The sequence below is a fragment of the Sceloporus occidentalis genome, unplaced genomic scaffold (assembly GCF_023333645.1).
Source record: "Sceloporus occidentalis isolate IW3139 unplaced genomic scaffold, rSceOcc1.0.p SCAF_76, whole genome shotgun sequence".
Taxonomy (NCBI): Eukaryota; Metazoa; Chordata; class Lepidosauria; order Squamata; family Phrynosomatidae; genus Sceloporus; species Sceloporus occidentalis.
In genome coordinates this window covers 1,944,655-1,966,178 of record NW_028317056.1, presented here as the reverse complement: position 1 = coordinate 1,966,178, position 21,524 = coordinate 1,944,655, and the positions used below count along the sequence as shown (strand labels likewise).

Below are 21,524 nucleotides of genomic sequence, written 5' to 3'. Positions count from 1 at the left end.
TTTCTGTGTTCCTTGTGTGAAATACCTTATTGCTCACAACAACAATGTATGTCCAAAAAAAAAAAAAACACAAAAGGGACATTCTGTGCATCATTTGGCACCAATCTCTATTTCCCGTTTCCGTTGAAAAATCACCACCAAAAAGGTTAACATTTTGTGTAATTAACTTGTTTTCGATGAAATTTTACCTATCAAAAGATCGATATTGTGCTCTGACAGCAGATAAAAACAAGATTTTTTTTTTTATTATTTTTTTTTAAAGAATAAAAAAAAAAAAAAATTAGGATTTTACGCAAATGTCCTAAAATCGGGCCATTTTTTTTTTCTTTTGGTCATCATATCATGTTTTTGCGGATTGAATCCAGGATGTCTCTAATCTAAAAAACAAGGGCTCATTCTAGGGGCCCCTAATACTCTCAGACTGTATGGAGGGGGGCAGGGGATGGGTTTAGGGTCCGTAAACAATCGCCGCGGCCCCCAGGAGCCGAAAGATGTGCTCCGTGTGCTCTACCGAGACTATAATCTGAATTAGATCCGACGGTATACCTTATATAAAAGATTGCGACCTGCATTGGGTCCTAAAGATTGTATAAAGGGGGCCCCCACTCACGTTAAAATTGGCCTCCCAGACAGAATATGCATCATACATAGAGGAGCCGCGAATGACTCCAGGAAAATATTTTACCCATAAAGCAACGGCGCTAAGGAATGATATCAATGGAACACAAACACGTTATAGCGACAGTAACATTGTAAATATATTTGTATTCACCTAACTTTATCGACAATTGGACTGGTAACATTGTCCGCAGAAATATCACATTGAAGTTTGCCTTTTTATTAAACGCGGTCTTCACGTATTTTTTTTTTTATAGAAACTATAGTTAACTATTAGAAAACAGATGTAGAAACCACGATATGCCTCGTATATTTTAATACACGTTAATATTCGTCTGTAATCAATAATTATCAATTAAGGAGTGGAATTAAATGTGGCTTTTTTTTCTCTTCTCTTTTTCTCTTTCAGTCTTTCCAATCTTTTTTTATATTGAGGTTCCACTCCCAAGACAAATGGTCGGTTTTGTCATCGTCCGTGAAAAAGGATTTGATGTGGTAGGTGCCCCTGACCAGCATCCCCTTGGGGGCTTCTTCCAGAGGCGTCAGGAACTCGTATTCGTCGATTCGCGGACCGTAGCTGCCGACCATGTGCGTCTCTTTGTCAACTGTTGGGACGACAGGTCACAAAAACATTTAAATATAATTTAAATTACCGTATTGGCTCGGATATAGGCCGCACCCGTATATAGGCCGCACCCTAAAAGTTTGGTGCTTTTTTAAAGAAAAAGTTTTTTTCTTTAAAAAAAGCACCAAAAAAAACATGCTGCCCCCCCCCCCGAGATATGCTGTCACTGTCCTCCCTCCCCGAGATATGCTACCACTGTCCCCCCCCCGAGATATGCTGCCACTGTCCGTCCCCCCCCCCCGAGATATGCTGCCACTGTCCCGCCCCCCCCCGAGATATGCTGCCACTGTCCTCCTCCCTCCCCAAGATATGCTGCCACTGTCCTCCTCCCTCCCCAAGATATGCTGCCACTGTCCTCCTCTGCCCCCCGACTTACCGGAGCTGACTCCCGGGTGTCTTGCGAGGCCGGCGGGGGACATCTACGCAATACGCGTATACAACTTCCGGTGCCGGGACTCAGCGGATGTGCCGGGACTCAGCGGATGTGCCGGCACTGGAAGTTGTATACGCGTATTGCGTAGATGTCCCCCGCCGGCCTCGCAAGACACCCGGGAGTCTGCTCCGGTAAGTCAGGCGGGGGGCCAGAGGTAAAACGCATCGTGCGGTTAGACAACCGCACGATGCGCTTAGACAACCTCCCGTGCCGGCACCCCCCCCGTGGGAAGTGCTGGCAGGGGAGGCTGTCTGAGCGTATCGGGGAGTAGGATGCAGGTCCCCTGCACCGCTGCGGGGGATCTGTATCCTAACCCCGCTGCCTGCCCGGCGCCCGGGACTGCATGTCCCGGGCGTCGGGCGCTAGACCCCGAATATAGGCCGCACCCCCACTTTAAAGACTTAAAGTGGGGGAAAAAAGTGCGGCCTATATCCGAGCCAATACGGTAATTTTTTTTTTTAAAGTAAATTCTGTGATGTGGGTGCCAGTGACATTAAACTGTCCCTTTAACAATAAATCAAATAAAACATATAATAATAATAATACATTTGAAACATTTCAAACCTTCTCATTCCAGATTCCTCTCCCCAATACATGTGAGCGGTTATTGCAAGGGGTGGGGGGTTAATTTTAGAGGAATGTTTAGCTATGATGTCATACGCATTAAAAAGCTCTCTTCCAGAACGGGAGGAAAACAGAATGTCGTTTTTTTTTTGTTTTTTTTTTTATCTTTCACGAACAAGATGATGCGAGAAGCTGCGGTCATTTCCAGGAACAGATAGGGAATGAAAACCCTCCCTGGGACATGATAAATGACACGCATGTTGGATACACGGGGCCACGTGTCACTCTTAATGTAGGATAAGACTCAAGCACAGGAAATTAAAGGTACGTCGCAGACACTATGGGGCACCGGCCCGCTGATGGCCAGTCTGGACTCATCACTTTTATTTTGATGTTGGCCAAGAGTCCGCCCCATCCACTGCTAAATTAAGAAGGATTTTACCTTATTAGGGTAAGAAGGGGCGGGGCTTCAACGCCCTGTGGGAGAGCTATGGGAGGAAAACATTAAGGAAGGGGGCGGTACCGGGCGGACAATGTCCAAAGGGGGCGGGGAGTGGGCAGTACATGTATAAATAAAATAAAAGGGGCTTCCCATATGCCCTCACGGCCACGGAATATGATTATATATATATATATATATATATATATATATATATATATATAAAAAGCTTACCTTTGATTGACTTCCTGTAAGTGAGCTGCACATATCGCAGACCGGAGACAATTTCCTTGTTTACCTGATACAAACCATAAAAATGGCAAATATTATTTTCAAAAAATACACAATACTTAAAAAACAAACAAAAAAAAAAAAACAATCGGTAGTTACCTTAAAAGAAATTTTAACTCTGTAGCTGACGCCTTCTTTTAATACAAACGTTGTCTCCTTCAGAGCCGTCACGTTCCCTGCAAACAAAGCAAAAAAAAGGGGTTAACATGGGTATTTGGTATAGAAAAGAAAATCCAAAAAATAAAATGACCCCCCCCAAAAAAAAGCTTAGGATGCTGGGCATTGTCACAAAAGTATAAAAATAATAATAAAATTTTCGACTATTCGATTTTCTTTACTGTTAATTGTTTTCCCCCAAATTTAAATACCTGGATTAATTTTTATCAGCTTTTCACATTCAAAATAATAATAATAATAAAAAAAATAAAAAAAAACCCCAGAAACTGAAAAGCCCCCCCCCGATTTATTCTAGTAGAAGAAGGGAACATTAAAGCGTTAATTCTAATAGAAGCCCATGGAGAGAGGCGGAGGGCTTGTGCTCCGGGTATCTGTATTATATGGGGGGGGGGCAGCGTTTCACCCCCCCATTAGTTACACGGAGAGACACCGCCTGGGACCCTCATCAGCACCGGCTGTCAGCCACAACATCCATCTCTCGATGCCCCCACGTGATCCACGGCACGGGAACTTAATTCAATTATTGGCAACATTGTGTAATCGCACGCGTGCACCAACGCCGCCAAACGATCGAAATGTAACGAGGTCGCAAAAATCAATAAAACATTTTTCATAAAAAGCCATTTGAACGAGGATTTAACACCTGGGCATAAGCAGGGGGAATACGAGGCCGACGGCCCTAACGTCATCTCTTTGGGGTAATCAATACGGCTTAATGGAGTTAATTGCACCGACCTGAAACATTACATTTCACCAACCTCACCTATTTAGGTACCACTCTCCCCTGATGCCCCTCTCTCCCCTCCAATGTCCCTCTTTCCTCCCCCGATGCCCCTCTCTCCTAGGAGGTCAAAATGTTTGCTGGGTATGAGGGTATCGCAGGGTTCTACAGCCCTAAAAGCCCAGATAATGTGTATAGAAACAGCAGGAAACGGCTTTATAAATTAAATGGGGTAAATAAAACCCCATTATTCTTCTACTAAATGCCCCCCTCAGTTACACAAATACCCCCACAATAAGGCACCAAGTCACATCTTGGGAACTACCTGGGGCAAGCAAATGAAAATTGGGACTGTCCCATTAAAATCTGGACCGCTGGGAGGTATAAATATCCCAGCTTAAGCACAGACATCACAATTAAACATTGATTAAACTACTTGTTTTCATGCAGGGATAGAAAGAAGTCTCGGCCTCTCTGTGGCCCTCCCGGACCGGGTTGAACAGACTTGGTATACTGGCTGAGCATTAATAATTAATGTCCCAAAAATCAGTTTTAAAAATGTGTTTTAATAATCGCCAAACAGATCCGACGGCATCATTTATTCCAAATGGGATTTATACGCGAGACGCATTTATTTTAAAACTGCTGAGTTTAGCAGGAATTACCCCGTTAAACCTCTAAATGATGCTTATGTTTAAATAATTAATTCAAAGACTGAATAATCAGAATATTTTAATAGAAAAATTTTACAAAATTTACAAGAAATTAAGCAAAAAAATATATATACACATATATATTTTTTTAACGCATAGGAAAGGCATAACTTTAAAACCCACGGCTCCTGAAAGGTTAATCAGGGCCACATAGTAAGAATTCTATAAACGTTCCAGTTTTGTATAACCTGATAGTATAAATAAAGCAGACGGCAGTGTTGTGCACTATTATAGTATATGATATTAAATGCACAAATCTAAAAAAAAAACAAAAAAACTGGAAGAAAAAAAAAAAAAGAGAAAAATTCCCCGTTTTCATCTTGTAGAGAAATCAGAGCGCGTTACAATGTTGCATTTAATGATCTTAATTTTAAATAAGATAATAAATCCTCTTCGTTTTATCATCACATTCATCAGACTTTCTGAAAGGTAATTACGATTTAATTCCCCCCAAGAAACGAAAGTTAATTAAGACTAATTTACGAAAAGAAATAAATATATATATATCTCGGGTATTACTGTTTGTAACATTAAGTTAAATTTCTCTGTAAAGGAGTCAGATAATGTAAGAAAAAGAAAATAACAAAAAAAAATAAAAAAATTGGCAATTGTCCCCACCCCCTTGGTTTATAGGGGGCCCTGAGAACCCCATTTATTATTTTTATTATATATTAATGGAGTGAGGTTCTTTTGTGAGCTACAGGCAATGGCGCGCAATAAACGGGCATTAACTTGTAATATCTAAAGTTGGAGGCAAACAACATTGCGGATTACAGGTTAAAATTAAGGAATATAAATGATATATTATAATATTTATATAAAATGTGCCTTTACCAGTTAAATCCATGGTGATGGGTCCCGGAGCCTCGTCACAGACCAGCGTCAGGCGGGTAACTTGAACATTTGGGGCAGAAGGATCTGCAGAAAAGAAGAAATACAAATTAATACCTGCCAAGTGCCCCGCTCTCCCCCCCCGATGCCCCTCTTTTCTAGGAGGTCGGAATGTTTGCTGGGTATGAGGGGATCGCAGGGTTCTACAGCCCTAAAAGCCCTGATAATGTGTATAGAAACAGCAGGAAACGGCTTTATAAACTAAACAGGGTAAATAAACCCCATTATTCTTCTTTTAAATGCCCCACTTGGTTACACAAATACCCAGCAATAGGGCAAAAAGCCACCCCAGCCCTAAAACCACTCTCCCTCTGTCTCCATTTTAAATACTGGCAACGAGGCGCAAGACGTGAAAACCTTTTATCCGCACGTAATAAATCCGCAGACATACGGAAATATTTTTTTTTTATAAATCTTGTTTGTTTGTCTTGTGGGTTTTTCTCCCTTTTGTATTAAATACGGGATAGACGCAAGATTTCATTTTATAAAAATGAACCCAAATATCCAATTATCTTCATAACAACAACAAAGCCAGGGGAAGCCAGACGGCGTTGGGTATCCGGCGCGGGGCCGACGTCCTCCCGGCAGAGACTCATTCTAATCAGTAAATCACACCAGCTGCTAAAAGCCAATTAAATTTATGTTTCCAGACCCCACGGGGCCCCTCGCCGGCCCCAGAGGAGACCTTGGGAGGGACACGGCCGGTGCGAAGCTCTCCTCGTCAGGAGCGATCTGCTCCCGAGCTTCATCTTAAACTAAAATCACTTAAAATAATGATTCAAGGAAATATTGTTTCCTATAATCAATCATCGCTTCCATTAAAGCAGGGGGGGGGGGGGGGTAACAGGAAGGAATTATCCTGCAGTCTCTGTAAACAGGAAGTTAAGATGGACGCTTCCATGATACAAGTAAGGGGGGGTCTAATATGTGCATTTTGTTTATTTTTTTGGTAGACACCATTACATATATGTATTTAACGCACAGAAATGTATAATGTGGGAAAAATGTCGAATGTAACACGCGTTCCATTCTAACACATTTTAGGTCAATTTTCCTCATGGTAATTTTTGACTTCCTACTTCCTGTGGAGCAATGAGGTGAATAAAATTATATATATTTCTGATTTTAAAAAAATCTTATAATTGTGCAATATGAACAGAAAAAGAGAGAGAGACGGGGAGGAGAGAGAGACTGGGGGGAGAAGAGAGAGAGAGAGAGGGGATGGGAGAGATATTTAAATACATAAAGGGGTTTAGCAAAGTACAGGAGGGAATTTATTCCAAAGGAAGAGAAAAATTACAACAAGAGACCGGAATCTAACACTAGAGTATCAGAGAATGAGATGGAATGGAAGGAAGTTTTACTTCTGCTGGGAGGCTGTTCCATTTATCTACCACTCCCTCAATAAAAAGTGATAGAAGCTAATGCAGTGGGGGCCGAATGGGTCTGATCTGCTGGCAAATTCTCAGTTTCTATGTCGTAATTTATGGTTATTTTTTCCATATTTCATTGTGAGAATTCTATGGAACGTTCACAGAACCTGTAAATCGCTAGAATATTAATCCCACGAGGAACCCGATTTTAACAATTCCAATGTTTAATACGCATAATAAGGCTTCCTTATAAATATGCAAATTGCCCAAATCAGAACATTAAATTAACCATCTGGTTGCCTCACAGGTATTGCCGTGAGGCCTGAATCATTAATTATCCCAAACCGGCTAATACGTGATCAGACGTGTATAATACAGAACGTGCTATCACCAAGGAGACGGTATATGTTCTTACCAAGAGTTCTGGTTTAGTTTGGCCAGTCCCTCTATGGTCCTCAGATCCCTGATGCCCCTACCCCCCCGATGCCTCTTTCCTCCCCTTGATACTCCTCTCACCCCTGATGCCCCTCTCTCCTCCACTGATGCCCCTCTTTTCTAGGAGGTCAGAATGTTTGCTGGGTATGAGGGTATCGCAGGGTTCTACAGCCCTAAAAGCCCCGATAATGTGTATAGAAACAGCAGGAAACGCTTTATAAATTAAACGGGGGAAATAAACCCCATTATTCTTCTAAAAGATTCTATTAACCAGATTTTTTTGTACGTGTTCGAGAAATAAGCTAAAGAGAAATGTTGCATTCCCGATGGGCTTGTTCATGAAATGCTTTTGCCTTAAGAAGACATGTTCTCGAAGGTCCAGGGAAGTTAGAAGGCGTGAACATGGCTCAGGCAGTGGCGGATCTACCGGGGTCGCGACTGCGACCGGGCCCCGGCGGCAGGGGGGCCCAAGCCAAGGGGCAGCCCGAAATCTTTTTTACGTTTTTTTTTTAAATAAGGGAGGGGCGTCCAACATGCGGCCCGCGAGACCTCGAGGTGCGGCCCGCGTAAGATCGGCAGCCAGGGCAACCGATCTTACACGAGCCGCACCTCAAGCCCTGCTACTTACTTGTGGGAGGGTCTTCTGGACAGCACAGAGGAAGCGGAGTTCACGTGACTTCCTACTTCCTCTGTGCTTTAGCAGAGAAGGCAGAGGGAGGCCACGCCCCCTGCTGAAGTCTGTGAGCGGCATCGAAGGGAGATGCAGTGCAGGTAAGGGGGTGGGGAAGGTGTTTGAATGAGTGTGTGATTGAGGGAATGAATCTGTGAATTAATGATTATATGAATAAATGTGTGTGTGTGTGTGTGTGTGTGATAGCATGGATGTGTAAGTGCTGGAACCTAGGCATGATGGGACTGTGATTGCTGTTAGCAATCACACTCCTATCATGCCAAGTCATATTGCTAATTTTGTCCAATTGCGTGTTACCTACTTTTATTAAACATGTGAGTTTTTATTATTATTTTTAAAGGTGGGGGTCATTTTCGGTTTTGGCTAAGTGAACCCTGAATGTTTTGGTCCAGAATTTTCATTTTAGTTCATCCCTAGAATAAATCCAGGGAATCCTGAATTTGTAGTTGCAAAACTTTCAAGGCCCAGAAATCAGTGGGAGGAAGAGTAAAGGTTTTGTGTCATTTTACTTTATTTTAATCTGCATATTTTATTAAAGGCCATATTTTTTGTCACAGTGAAAAATGAGTGCGGCCCGCGCACGTATACAATTCTGATGAAGTGGCCCACTGCAGAAAAAACTTGGACACCCCTGGATTATGCCCTTTGTACATGCGCCCCTTTTTCTTTGATTTTTTTACAGATATGATTCAATATGTAAATTGAATTTGTTGAAAAAAAATTGTTGGGTAAAAATCATGTTTTTGGGGGGGGGTGAGGGGGCCCTTAACAGATTCTCGCACCCGGGCCCTGAGGCGTCTAGTTACGCCCCTGGGCTCAGGGGTTATCAGTTTCGTACAAATTGGACCACCAGCCAATCAACATTGGTCTACAAGCCCAGGACAGATTTTTCAGCCATGTTTGTTCCCCCCCCCCCCCCCAATTTTGCCAACAAAAATTTCTTGAAACGTCTCTCCGGACAGGTCAGGTTTCAGGTTCTTTCCACACATGCCTAGGCGGATCATTAATCATGATGTGAAAACCTCCGCCATTGGGGAGCTTCATATGGCACCTTAGGATGCTAGAATGTCAGCTCTTGGACATGGGGAAGACCTATATAGCAAGAGTACAGAGACTTTAAACAGAAACAAAATGTGTTACTAAAAAAAACCCCCAAAAAACCAAACAATTAAAAAAGGAAGGGAGAGAGAAATAATAAAAAAAAAAAATAGATCATAGGTTTTTTGTCTTCTCAACAAACACAATGGTATGGTCCAACCAGCGGGAAAATCCACTGGGTGGCACATTAATAACAGCTTATTACAGGAATTAAGTTTATTATTTTTAACCTGCTTTGCCGATTTTCTGAGTAAAATAAAACCAGTCATTTAAACAAAAAAAAACAACCCATATAGTTGTATATCCTAATTTCCAAAGTATTCTTCTGTCCCCTGATCATTAGATGCATAAACTCCCTTCCTGGCAAACAAAAGAAGGGTAATTTAATCAGGAAACAGTGATTTCCTAATGGGGTTTTTTTTGCATGAGACGTCCATAATTTATCAGATCGTTACCGTCTTCTCTCAATGGCTGCGTAGGAAAAATAAAAATCATTCACTTTACTGAAGGCTTCTGTTTCTAGGCAGGCCCAGGGCAACTACAAACCTCAGTGCTGGCTGCCTGCGAATTTGTAGCCCAAAATCCATAGGATATAGAGACAGTAATATAACCCCCCCCCCCCGGGTCTGTATACAGTAATATAACCCCCCCCCCGGGTCTGTATACAGTAATATAAACCCCCCCCCGGTCTGTATACAGTAATATAACCCCCCCCGGCGCCGTATACAGTAATATAACCCCCCCAGCGCCGTATACAGTAATTTAACCCCCCCAGCGCCGTATACAGTAATATAACCCCCAGCGCTGTATACAGTAATATAACCCCCCCAGCGCTGTATACAGTAATATAACCCCCCCACCGGAATGTTGTTCATGACATTTTTTTACCTCATTTTGTTCCAATAAACTCCTGTTATCTGTAGAATTGGAGGTCACCATGACACTTTATGGCAATGCTAATTAAGTCTGTTCTTCCATAGACTTTCATTAGTCAGAGAGTCCAACTGGGTCATTAAGACTGAGCCATTCTATTGTCCCCCCACAGGCAGTATGATAAGGAGTCGGGGGGTTTAGTAGATCGGGGATCAGATAATCATACAAACGGCTGATATGCAGCTGCCTGAAAACATTATATTATGGGGCAAAAACTACAACTGGGGTAAAAAAAACAGCCGAATAATTTTGGAAAACATTAGTGGTGGTTCCTTTTTAATCAGAGCCTCCTGTCACAGCTTCATCTCATCTCCCCCCTAAATGCCATACGTGCTTTCACTTACCCACTTTTGCAGGTAGGTTACCCAACAGCGCCTGCTTGTATTTGATCAGACTCTCATCATCCTTGTCCAGTTCCTGAATTTCCTGCAGGGTTTTCTTTTCTGGAGCTTTGTAGTTCAAATCCAATTCATCTTCTACTTCTTCTTCGACGGGTTTAATTTCATCTTTATCAGCCATGATGTCTGAAATAAAAGACAATTAAGTTACTGAGATGCCAGGCATGACGGCAAAGGGAGGGGAGAAAGCAAAAAACATTCAAGGCATGCGATGATACGAGACACTCCTCGCTAGAATGTCACAGGACGAGACAGCGTGGGGGACAAAGACCAGGGAACCATCAGCATTAACGATAACAAAGAGGAAGTATGTGATCCTGGGTCATGCAAAAAAAAAAATGGTACACACATTGTAAGTGTTTTGTTGTTGTTTTTTCGTAGTTATTTTTGTATTTTTTATTCATTTATTTATAGAACTTTAGGGAATTTTTTTTTAATTTTTTTTTTTAAGAGACCATTGTGGAGCTCATTAATAAAAATAAAAAAAAGTGCACGGTGGGATATATATTACACTCTAAGTAGATCGCACGGCTAGAGACCTGTTCTGGAAGGAAGGACACACTAAATTCTGTTATTCCATTTCAAATATTATTTAAAAAAAAATAAAAATAGAATTTGGGTTTCAATTTTGGAATTTGAAATTAATTCACTTCATTTGAGCACAATAGGGAATGTTTTGCAAACGATTCCTGGAGCTCCACCCTTCCCTCTCCGTAAAGGAACAGAGAGAAGTCAATGTGGGAGGCGTGGCTAGGACTGCCCCCGAGGATCGATACTTAGACCATCCATGACAAATTGAATACTTCTCTTGATCTCTATCTAGGAATAACACATCCGACACCCGATTCGTCTGACGGCATGCTCACACAGCTGTTACATTTTTGTTAGCTACCCCCCCAAAATATTCCTGTTAAGTATTAACGGTTGAACGCGGTCATAGTTTCAGATGTCAGACAACGTATTGTTTGTAGCAGAACAGATGAGACTTTTTACCCGCCCAGCCTCAGCCGAGAAGCATAAACCTTTCATCTGGGCTATTAATAGTGTGGAATCGCAGTCCCCTCCAGAGACGGTGTGATTTCACTTGTAATATCCGCGCGCAGCACAAGTCGTACAGCGTGTTTCGACATAATTAAAACAGAAGACAGCATGCAAAATTTATGACAACAGAAGAGACTGGAAAATGAGGTTTCGATGTTCAGAAGATACGAAGATACTTTTTTTATTATATTTTTTTTGTTAACGACACTAAGCTCCTGCCTCTAGTATTTATGGGGTTAAAAAAAAAAAAAAAAAATTCAGAAAAAAAAAAAAAGTTCTCACTTATCCGTTTGGAATGAGGTATAATTACGTTCTTATCTCTAGATTAGACTTTGATAAAACTCAGGCTTTAAGCTCAGAGGGAAATTTAGTTATCCGCCCGATGGGAAGTTGCTTTTTAATCTGAAAATTGATTTTTCCGCATATCGCATCACGGCATGATCTTATCTGCGCTCTTCTAAATCCATCCTTCTTTCAAGTACTATCACGCACGCAGATTGTGCTCCAATCCCTCATCTTCGTATCGTCTATTTTTGCATAATTTTGGTAAAGTCTGGTATTTTTCTACAGCTGAATTTAAGATTTTCATCACATCATGCCCATTTGTATGGCGCTGCTGAATATGATGACGCTTTATAAATCAGAAATTATCTGATCGTGTAACATTTTTCCAGGGAATGCTTAATTGTCATGTGAGACAAAAGCGGTCACTGATAGGTTGTTGCCATAGAGACAAAAGAAAAAGCTTCTGTGCTTTGTTACTGTGATTAAACACATGGAGCAGCCAGCCCTGTGTCTCTGAAAGGGTTAAACATGCCCAATAAACACAAGCCGACTCACTACTGGGAACAACAAAAACATTATTAAGAAATATAAAAACTACACAAGTTTACAACTAACGAAATCTGCACATCTTGGACAAGCGACGAATGAGGATAGCCATTTGTTGCCTAGCAACAGAACAATAAAAATTGGAATATTCTTATAACAAAAGTGTCAACAGAAAATGACACTTTAATATTTGTGTGCTCCGGGGGTTAATCTCCCTGTTTGGTGACATTAACACAGCCTCTAAATAATTATTTGCGGGGACTTTATAGGTTTGTTGTCAGCGACGTGTAAAAATTTGCTATTATGGCAACCCTAATCAGATGCATGGAGTTGTGTTTGCCCCTCCCCTTTTGTTACGGCAGCGTTTTGGGGTTCTAACCCCTTTGGATTTTTTAAGGATGCCTATAAATGTTATACTCAAGTTTTTTTCCTGTCCTTAATATATAAAAAAGGCAGCACAAGGTTACAGAGTCCAGAGAAATAAAAGTGTAAGGATAGGGGATGATGGTGGGAAGGAATATTTATTAATTTATAAAAGAATAGATAAATGAATGAGAGTGTGTGAACATGAATGTGTAAGTATGTGTGCATGAATGTCTATGCGTACGAGCATGTATGTGTGTTTGTTAGCGTGTATGTGTTAGCATGTATGTGTATGTAAGCGTGTGTTATGAATGTGCATGTGAGTATGAATGCATATTTGTTAGCATGCGTGAGGGAGTGTGTGTTAGCATGACTGTGTTTTGAGTATGAGTAAGTACGCTAGTGTAAGTTTGTGTTAGCGTGCGTGTGTCAGTTTGCGTAAGTATGAATAAAGGTGTGCCAGTGAGTATGTGGAGGGGCCTGATGGGCAAACAACTCCTCTAATTTTAAAGATATATATTATATATATATATTTTTTAAATGTTTAAAAGTATCCTAAAAATTACCAACTCATTCCCAGACATCCGGTTATTCTCACCCATATCCTCCATCACCGGCCTCTTAGATTTCCCGTTTCATGCTTTTTAATGGCTTTGGGTCTTTATTAAAAAATGTAATAGCTTCTCCCGAGCCCCCCCCCTCCGGCGCACAGCCTTCTAAACATTATCTGTTCAGAACGGTGTTTAACCTCATATTATCTCTAGTAGAGGGCCCATTACCTTCACGGCGGATGGGAAAAGGATTTTCAGACTGATTAATATATCTGTCAGAGAACAGCTCTTGAGAAGAGTCACTCCGTGATTTCCATACCATTAAAACGCACTTCGTAATAATGAAGGCAAGGACTCCGGGGCTACGAGAGGCAAATCTACAAAACGCAGAAGGAGATTCCAAGACATCTCTGCCAAGTCAGCTGCTGGGCCGACCGTCTGAAAGGAGCCATCAAAAGCCCGTCTCGATTCAGTTTAACCCTCGAGGACCACTCAAAACAGGCAATAACTTCAGACGCAATAGTTCTTCCTCTTTAAAACCTCATTAGTCGATAATATCTCCAAAAGCAGATGGAGTCCTCTAAAAGGTTTGGCTCTTTTCAACAAAATCCAAAATAAAGAATAAAAAAAACAAACATTCACAATGGCAGACCGTATCGGTTGATAACGAAATCACTGAATGCAGGTTTTTGGCCAAAATACGGTCAATAGATTATTTAAAAGACGTAAGAACATCCAAATTGGCCAACGTTCTATCTGAGATGACGGCACTTGCATTAAAGAATAGGCGTTCCTTCTTGGAGAAGACCCAGGGACGATAAGGACAAATAATCATTTAAATAACAATCATTCTGCCACATTCTGCCAGCACGGAGGAGATGAGATACAAAGATTACCCATCGCGTTTCGCACTAACGTCATTTATTTGTATCAAAGACAGCGTTGGGTTTTTAAAGGAAAGACCTCTGATCACCACCTGAGCAGATGGCCTTGGTGGAAAAAGCTCATTGATGTTCTCCAAGAAACTCTGTTTATTGGGACCTTCTCATGATAGATTTTAGCCAACATCTAAATCACCCCCCACCCCCTAGACTTGGCAAGGACAAAGAGGGTTAGATACAATATAGATTTCATTCTTCTCACCGGCAACAATGTAACAGCCGTGAATGTTGTGAACGCCGGGTCTTTTGCACGGATCAAAGATGATCTAGAACCCTAGAGCACATCTGTGTCATATCATCGAGATAACAAAGGTCTCGTAGAATAAGAACGTGTACAAAGCCGGCGCGGCTCGAATGGACACGGCTATAATGTACTTTCTTTCTGGATAAATCTGATATAAAGGCACTCAGCCAGACAGATAGCTAATATCCTGCTGGCAGAGCTACGGATGGTAATAAAGACGTCAAAAGCAAGAAAAATACAGGGAAGAGCAAAGATCGGAATGCAAGAACTCGTATCCGTCGTATAGAAATGGTCACCCTTTCCTAGTCATAATTAAAACGTAATTAAACAATAAGAAAGTGGAATATATTTGCGAGGCACCTCAAAGAGCTTTACCAAGAGGGTGGTAGATAGGTGGAACAGTCTCCAAGCAGAAGTGGTAGAGGCTAGAACAGTGAGGGGATGCATATGGCTCCTGAATCTAAGACGAGACCGACGACTGATTAAGGTTTGAGTCTTTACAGCAAGAGAAACGGGTGACTAGACGGGGGCCGGATGGGGGCCGATCTGCCGGCAGGTTCTATGTTTAAACTTCTTGGCTTACGCCCCAAGTGGAAAATGTTTATTTATTGGTGCTGTTACCAGCATTGCAAACATATAGGGGGGTATCAAAGGGGCATTTTATTAGCAGAATACCCCGTGACATCACAGAGTCGCCCACGTAAAGCTCTTTAAAGTATTTGTTTTAGAGCTATAAACAACGCACGTTCTCCATAAGAGAAATCAATCAGCTTCTTAGCGCTCTATCTGGAAAACCAGACCTTAAGGGCAGCAGAAAATCTGCTTTTTACCAACACAGAACACAATTTAATTAAGATAAGGCGCTGATCCATGGAGTTAATGCACAGCGTATTAATCTAATCCAAAACCCATTTGCCCCGTGAGCCTTTGGTGTTGATGGATCCATTTATAAAAGGGGGTTCTCCCTTTTGTCGCAAGGACACAAAGTGGTAGTAAAAGTGATTATTAGCTCTATGAAGATGTCTCAAAAATTCACACTCCTAAATCGAATCGGCTCCCAAGGGCCCCTGGGGCCCCAAGCACCAACAGCAGAACTTTGCCTACACTGGTTCTAAAAATTCACGATCACGCAAATCTGGAAGGGAACGCAAGAGGTCTGCTTCTAGGACGGCTAGAGAGAGGACTTACTGAAGCCCCCCCAGCTCGATGCCCCATTCAAGTCCTCGTAAAGCTGGACTGATGATCAGACAGAAGATAGTCTATAGCATGGGGACATCCAACAGAGTCAAACGTTTATTATCTACTCTAGACTCAAGAGTTGAGTCCAAAAGGTGGCCGACCACTGGCAGTTAACCTGAATCAAAGCCAAAAGCCATTCCAGACTATGAACACACAAATGCCACCCTTCCTGCCACCGACCGCTGCAGAATGGGGCAACAAAGGGTACTCCATGGAGGCCGGGTTCATCACATTCTCAGACATCTCATGAGGTTCCAACGTTAAGGACACAAACACAAAGAAAGGTCATTGCGTATTTAAAGAAATGGGGTCAGGAGGGGACAATAAAAAATCCAAGTATTTCCTTTTCCTCTAGATTATTCCCTCCATCATCTACACCCCTTTCCTCCAAAATGTAACTACAATTGCCTCCCTCTGCCTATCCCTCCTTGGTAGGTCCATGTGGAGTGGAACACCGCCCAACGTGTAGCGCGTGCCGACTACTTCCGTTTCCTACTATAACGCCTCTCTCCGTCATCCTGGTCCGGGCCTCGTCCTACTTCTGTCCCCAGAAAATCATTTTTAAAAAAAACACAGATTGGGGTACCCATCCCTGCGTCACGAGGCCAGAAACTGATTGGTGGAAGTTTTCTCTCTTACTTAACCTTAATTTGACCAATTAAACAAACATTTATAATTTAATCCCAAAAAGAAAGCATCAGAACGCCGAGGCGCGGGCGACAAAAATTAGGGTTTTCGAAAAGCGTGAACCTTATAACAAGAAATGTATCCGTTCAGCAATCTCTATCAATCCTGATATAAAGAAGTATAGCTGAACCTTTGTGGGTCAAGAGTTTGTTCCACACCCTGAGTGGTCCCAACGGCACTCAAAAGGGTCAAAGACCACAGGAAGGAAAGAGCCAATTCTTTGATAAATCGATGAAATCACTTACTGGGGTCACATACGACGCCGTACGGGAGATGCCTTGCCTTTCCACCCTTCCCAGTGCAGGAGAGATCTACCCATCCATGCTACACCCTTCTTACGGGGGATTAGCGGGGGCTTCTTAGAGCTATGACATAATAAAAGGTTTCCGTAACAATACTTTATTGCATATTCTTACTCGATACATTGTAACATTCTGTTAACGTTTTTATTCCCGACTCGAGAACTTTGAAGATTCCAAATTCCAATGTTTAACAAAGCAAAGCCGTAATATTCTGTTTTAATTTGATTTTAAATATAAAATATAAAGTCCCACATTTAAGCAGATTTTTTTCAAGTTAAGTTTTCAATTAAATAAATCGTTAATGTGTATTCTTTAAAGGCACAAGGGGGTCTCCCTAGTCATGCTGTCATGGTGCCGGACTCGCTATTATCATTCTGCAGACACACCGGATATGCTGATAACTCATCTCTCTGCTACCGGGAACTCCTGATTACACATTAAAACCCAAAAATTGAGAATATGAAGAAAAAAAAATAAAATAAAAAAATCACAAGGTTTTTAAAAAAAATGTTAACATTTCCGATAATAGATAAAATGGGTAAATACAACACCCATCTATTATAATATATATATATATATATAAATAAAAAAAAAGCCAAAATGTTCACAGGTAAAAAAAAATAAAAAAAAAATAAAAATATATATATTAAAAAAATTAAATGCAATTGTAGTGCAGAAGAATCATCTTGAACTATCCTAATACTACGTTTCTCTTTAGCCCTATTTACTACGAGTTAGCCAGAATTTGCTCACCTCTATAACACACCGACAGCCACATAAGTTCCAAGAGCTGGCCACCAAATTCACAGACATCGAAGCCGAGCATCGCAGGCTTACTGCCAAACATAGCTCAAGCCCAGAATAATATAAAATAAAATTGTAAAAAAAAATTCCCAAAAATAAAAAATAAAATACTCCAAGACGAATCAACGCCACCAGCGAGATATCGAACGGATGCCGAGCGCTCGTCCTGCGGGGGATACGTGGATTAGGTAATGGCTAATATCGTCTTAACGAGCCATCAAAATCAGACAAATTACAGGAATCTCCCTTTCTTAAATCTTTCTTCGGAGCGGAATACCTGAATGGCAAAAAAAAAAAAAGAAAAAAGAAAAAAAAAAAAAAAGGCAAGTGGGAGATGTAACGGGGAAATCGGATTCGTGGCTGCAGACGGTATTGATTTGCTAGCGGAGTGCCCCCCTCTCCCTCCCATCACTCTCGGTAACCCTCCCTTCGCACTCTCACGCTCCTGCCCGTCCCCTCCCTATGCTGTTCTATCAATCCGGAGACTGCAATGACCTCATCGCTGCCGCTGCACATGCACCAGAATACAAACGCTTCTCCTGCTGCAGAGCCGTACCCGGGGGTGCTGAGCCCCGGGGGCCGTCATGCCCAAGAGCTGGCTGGATGGCTGCGTGCGATAGCAAAGGGGGGGGGGATGCTTAGAAAGCCCAGGATTACACGCACACGTCTGGAACACGCCCGGTGCATGAAAGGCGCCCGTCATGCGGTCCCTTTGTTAGCCACCGGTACAAAACCAAGAAGATCACCTGGGAATCCGGCAACCTGCCCTAAGCACACGCCTGTAGGTATGCAGTTTGCGTGTTAAACCGGCTACGGTTCCTCTTTACTCCTACGTTTGCCGTTTGGGTTGAACATGCGCCGTAGGTGACCAAGGTCCCGTATTCGGCGGTAGCCTCTCAGTTTGAGAGCAGCCCATGCGCGGTTATGAGATATCGGCGCGCAGAGTGCGTGGGAAACACATGGTTACCGAGCCGATCCGCCGGCCGAAGCCGCGCCCCGCGCAGCGCCAGCTCTTCCGGGGCCGGAAGGTACGCGATTTCAACGAGTACCATCTACAAGGCTCCGTCCGGCACGGCTGCAGCCATAGTCAGCCTGGAAAAACATAAAATGGGTCTATAAATATTTTGGGGAGGAAAAACAGTAGGCGATTTAATGGCTTTTTTTTTTCTCCTCAGAGCTGGAAAAAACATTTTTAAAAAGCCAGGACTGGGGTGGTGGGGGGGGTCGCTTAGGCTGAATTAACGCGGGGTCTTCTACCCCGTATCCCCCCCGAGCAGGCAGGCTCTGGGTTTATTGCAGTCAGGAGCAGAGATGACATCACTGCAGCAGAGACGGAGCGACCGGCATGCAGCTCACCGAGCCCAGCGCATGCGTAGCACAGGAGATCACGGCGAAGAGAACGTCAAGCAATATTCTGAGTTAATTCTCCGGTGTTCAAGCAGGGACTTCATCTGTGGTATAGTATCTCAGATATCATTAAATCAGAGAACATGAAACATAGAATTCCAATAATCAAACCTTAATCAGTCGTTGGTCTCGTCTTAGATTCAGGAGCCGTATGTCTATCCCATGCATGTTTAATCCCCTCGCTGTATTACCCTCTACCACCTCTGCTAGGAGGCTGTTCTGCTTACCTACCGCCCTCTCAGTAAAGTAAAACTTCCTAGACCGTGACTTCTTGTCCCGATATTGCTCCTCTTTTAACAAATTAGTGACCCCGAGAATCTTCCCATTTACCCCGAGATTGTGGTAAAATCCCAGGTATGTTTATAACAAACTTGCTTTAATCCTTTAGGTGACAGGGGCAATGAATTTAAAGGGTTAATATATACATTCAATCCCACCAAAGAACTGGATCCATACCCTCCATCCTAATCTTACATGAACATAAGGGCCTTTGCACTAAAAATACAATTATTAACAATATTGATATATATTACTTGTATTATATCAATAATAATAAATATTATTATTATTATTAATACATTTCCTAAAGGATTGCTAAAATGAAAGAAAATTAAAATTTAAAAAAAAAACACAAAAAAAAACCCACATTACTAAATAAAAGCCTATTTTTTCATGTAATGGCGTAAATTTTTTATTGAGACCGGGTTTTACACTACAATAATTCGGATATATATATATATATATATATATATATATATTTATTTATTTTTTATCATTAATTTTGTAAAAGGAATCGACTGAATCGTTTTACACCAACAATTAGTTTGTTACGAAAACACAAAAAAAAAGAAAAAAGTTATTTGAAAGCGTCCAGCATGAACTCTGCAAATTCATGCAAAAAAGGCTTAAATCGGAGATGAATACAAAAGATTAGCAAAACGTTGGGAATTTGTTTCGGGGAACACAATATTGACTTTGGAAAACAGATGAGTTGCAGGATGTTCGCTCGGCCAGCGGCAGCCCAGGAGAGGAGGTCTCGGGTGTCATCAGAGAAGCAAAAACATCAACTTTCGCAACTTGGTACCTGAAACTCTATACCCCCCCCAACCCCTCCGCACACAAATAAAAATACTTGTTTACGTAGAATTCTAATTTCTTTTTTATTTTTGTTTTTTATTTTTTTATAAAAATGTTCAATTAATTTGATTTGTGGACCAAATGTGCCCGTTAAAAAAATACTTGTTGAGCTAAAATTCTAATTTCTTTATTTGTGGATTAAAAAAAAAATTATATAAAAAATTAAAAAAAATTTAATTTGATTTGTAGACCAATGGGATTTGTAAATGTCCAAGAAGAACGGCAGATCGCGAGGAGGTAAATTCAGTCTGATCTCCCCAACGGGTCACCGTAGACTGCGTGCCTTACATTTATGGAGCGTCAGGATATGATGTCATAACTTAAGTCAGGCTTGGGCAGAACTCAATGTAAATAGGCAAATCTGGGAATTTTCAGTGTTTCGCTCTTTTTTTCCCAGGGAATGCTTAATTGTCATGTGACACATCCCCAACGCCTGACATATGCTGACAAGTGCAGACCCCTGTCAACGCTCTTCAGCCCCCCCAAAAAAGGGGCCAACAGCCAGGACAAGAATCTAAAATCTAAATTCAATTAAATGCAATGGAGGGAGGTTTATTTTCATTGAAATTGTTAAATTATAAAAAAAAAAATCATTTAAACAAAAAACTCCCCTAGATGGCAGAAGAGATCTACATTTTATCACAGATCCTGCCAATATTGATGATACTTTTTGCACATTTGAAAAAGTTTTCCCAATTTAAATTTTTCGGAACAGATTTCGAAATTCGAAAAAAAAAAAAAAAAAAACAGACAGGAAAAAAAAAAAATCTGCAAATCTTCCAAATGGCAACATTATTGTTCAGTAATAAGAACCTGATCTCTACAAGAAGAGAAAGCGGATACCTTGTAACCTCTTAGGAGATTACATTTTTATTTATTTTTTTATTTGAAAATGTATTTTTTTTTTTAATTTACCAAAAAAACCCGGTAAATCTGAAACAAGCATTCAAGCATTTCAGCCATATAGCGGAGCGGCTCCAGGGGGGGAGAGGGGATGGAAGAGAAACCTAAAAGGATAGCAAGCGATAGAACAAGAGGCCGTCATCTAAAACTAGAGGATCAGAGGCCGAGATGGAATGGAAGGAAGGTTTACTTTATTGAGAAGATGGTAGATAAGTGGAACAGCCTCCCAGCAGAAGTGGTAGAGGGTAATAAACACGCATGGGATAGACATACGGCTCCTGAATCTAAGACGAGACCAACGACTGATTAAGGTTTGAGTCTTTACAGCGGGAGAAACGGGAGACTAGACGGGGGCCGGATGGGGCCGATCTGCCGGCAGCTTCTATGTTTCTATGACCAAGAATGATTTTAGCTACAGAACGGCTGGAATGTACACACAAGGATTAGAATACAATCACGCAGACAGTTTGTATACACGGATCCTGTATGTTCCGTTAATAAATGTTTAGTTACAGCGGCTCATTAGGCCCCAAAAAAAGCACAAAGTCTGACTCTACTGCTTTACCCGGATCGTTAAAGGAATAATGAAAGTCAAGAGCCTTTCACCCTTCATATAAGACTGATGTGATATTCCCATACATGGGAACCAATAGAATGGCTGAGTTTTAATCACT

General features: G+C 41.6%; 1 protein-coding gene across 1 annotated transcript; it reads right to left on the bottom strand.

Annotated features, from left to right (window-relative positions):
- Positions 1 to 1,023: 1,023 nt before the first annotated feature.
- LOC149285744 (rho GDP-dissociation inhibitor 2-like) lies at positions 1,024 to 17,425 on the bottom strand. The gene is made up of 6 exons (XM_089494991.1): positions 17,353 to 17,425; positions 10,347 to 10,526; positions 5,416 to 5,499; positions 3,070 to 3,146; positions 2,914 to 2,977; positions 1,024 to 1,223 (listed from the first exon to the last, which is right to left on the bottom strand). The coding sequence occupies exons 1-6, from the start codon at positions 17,423 to 17,425 to the stop codon at positions 1,024 to 1,026; spliced, it is 678 nt and encodes a 225-aa protein (XP_089351117.1).
- Between the last annotated feature and the right edge of the window lie 4,099 nt (positions 17,426 to 21,524).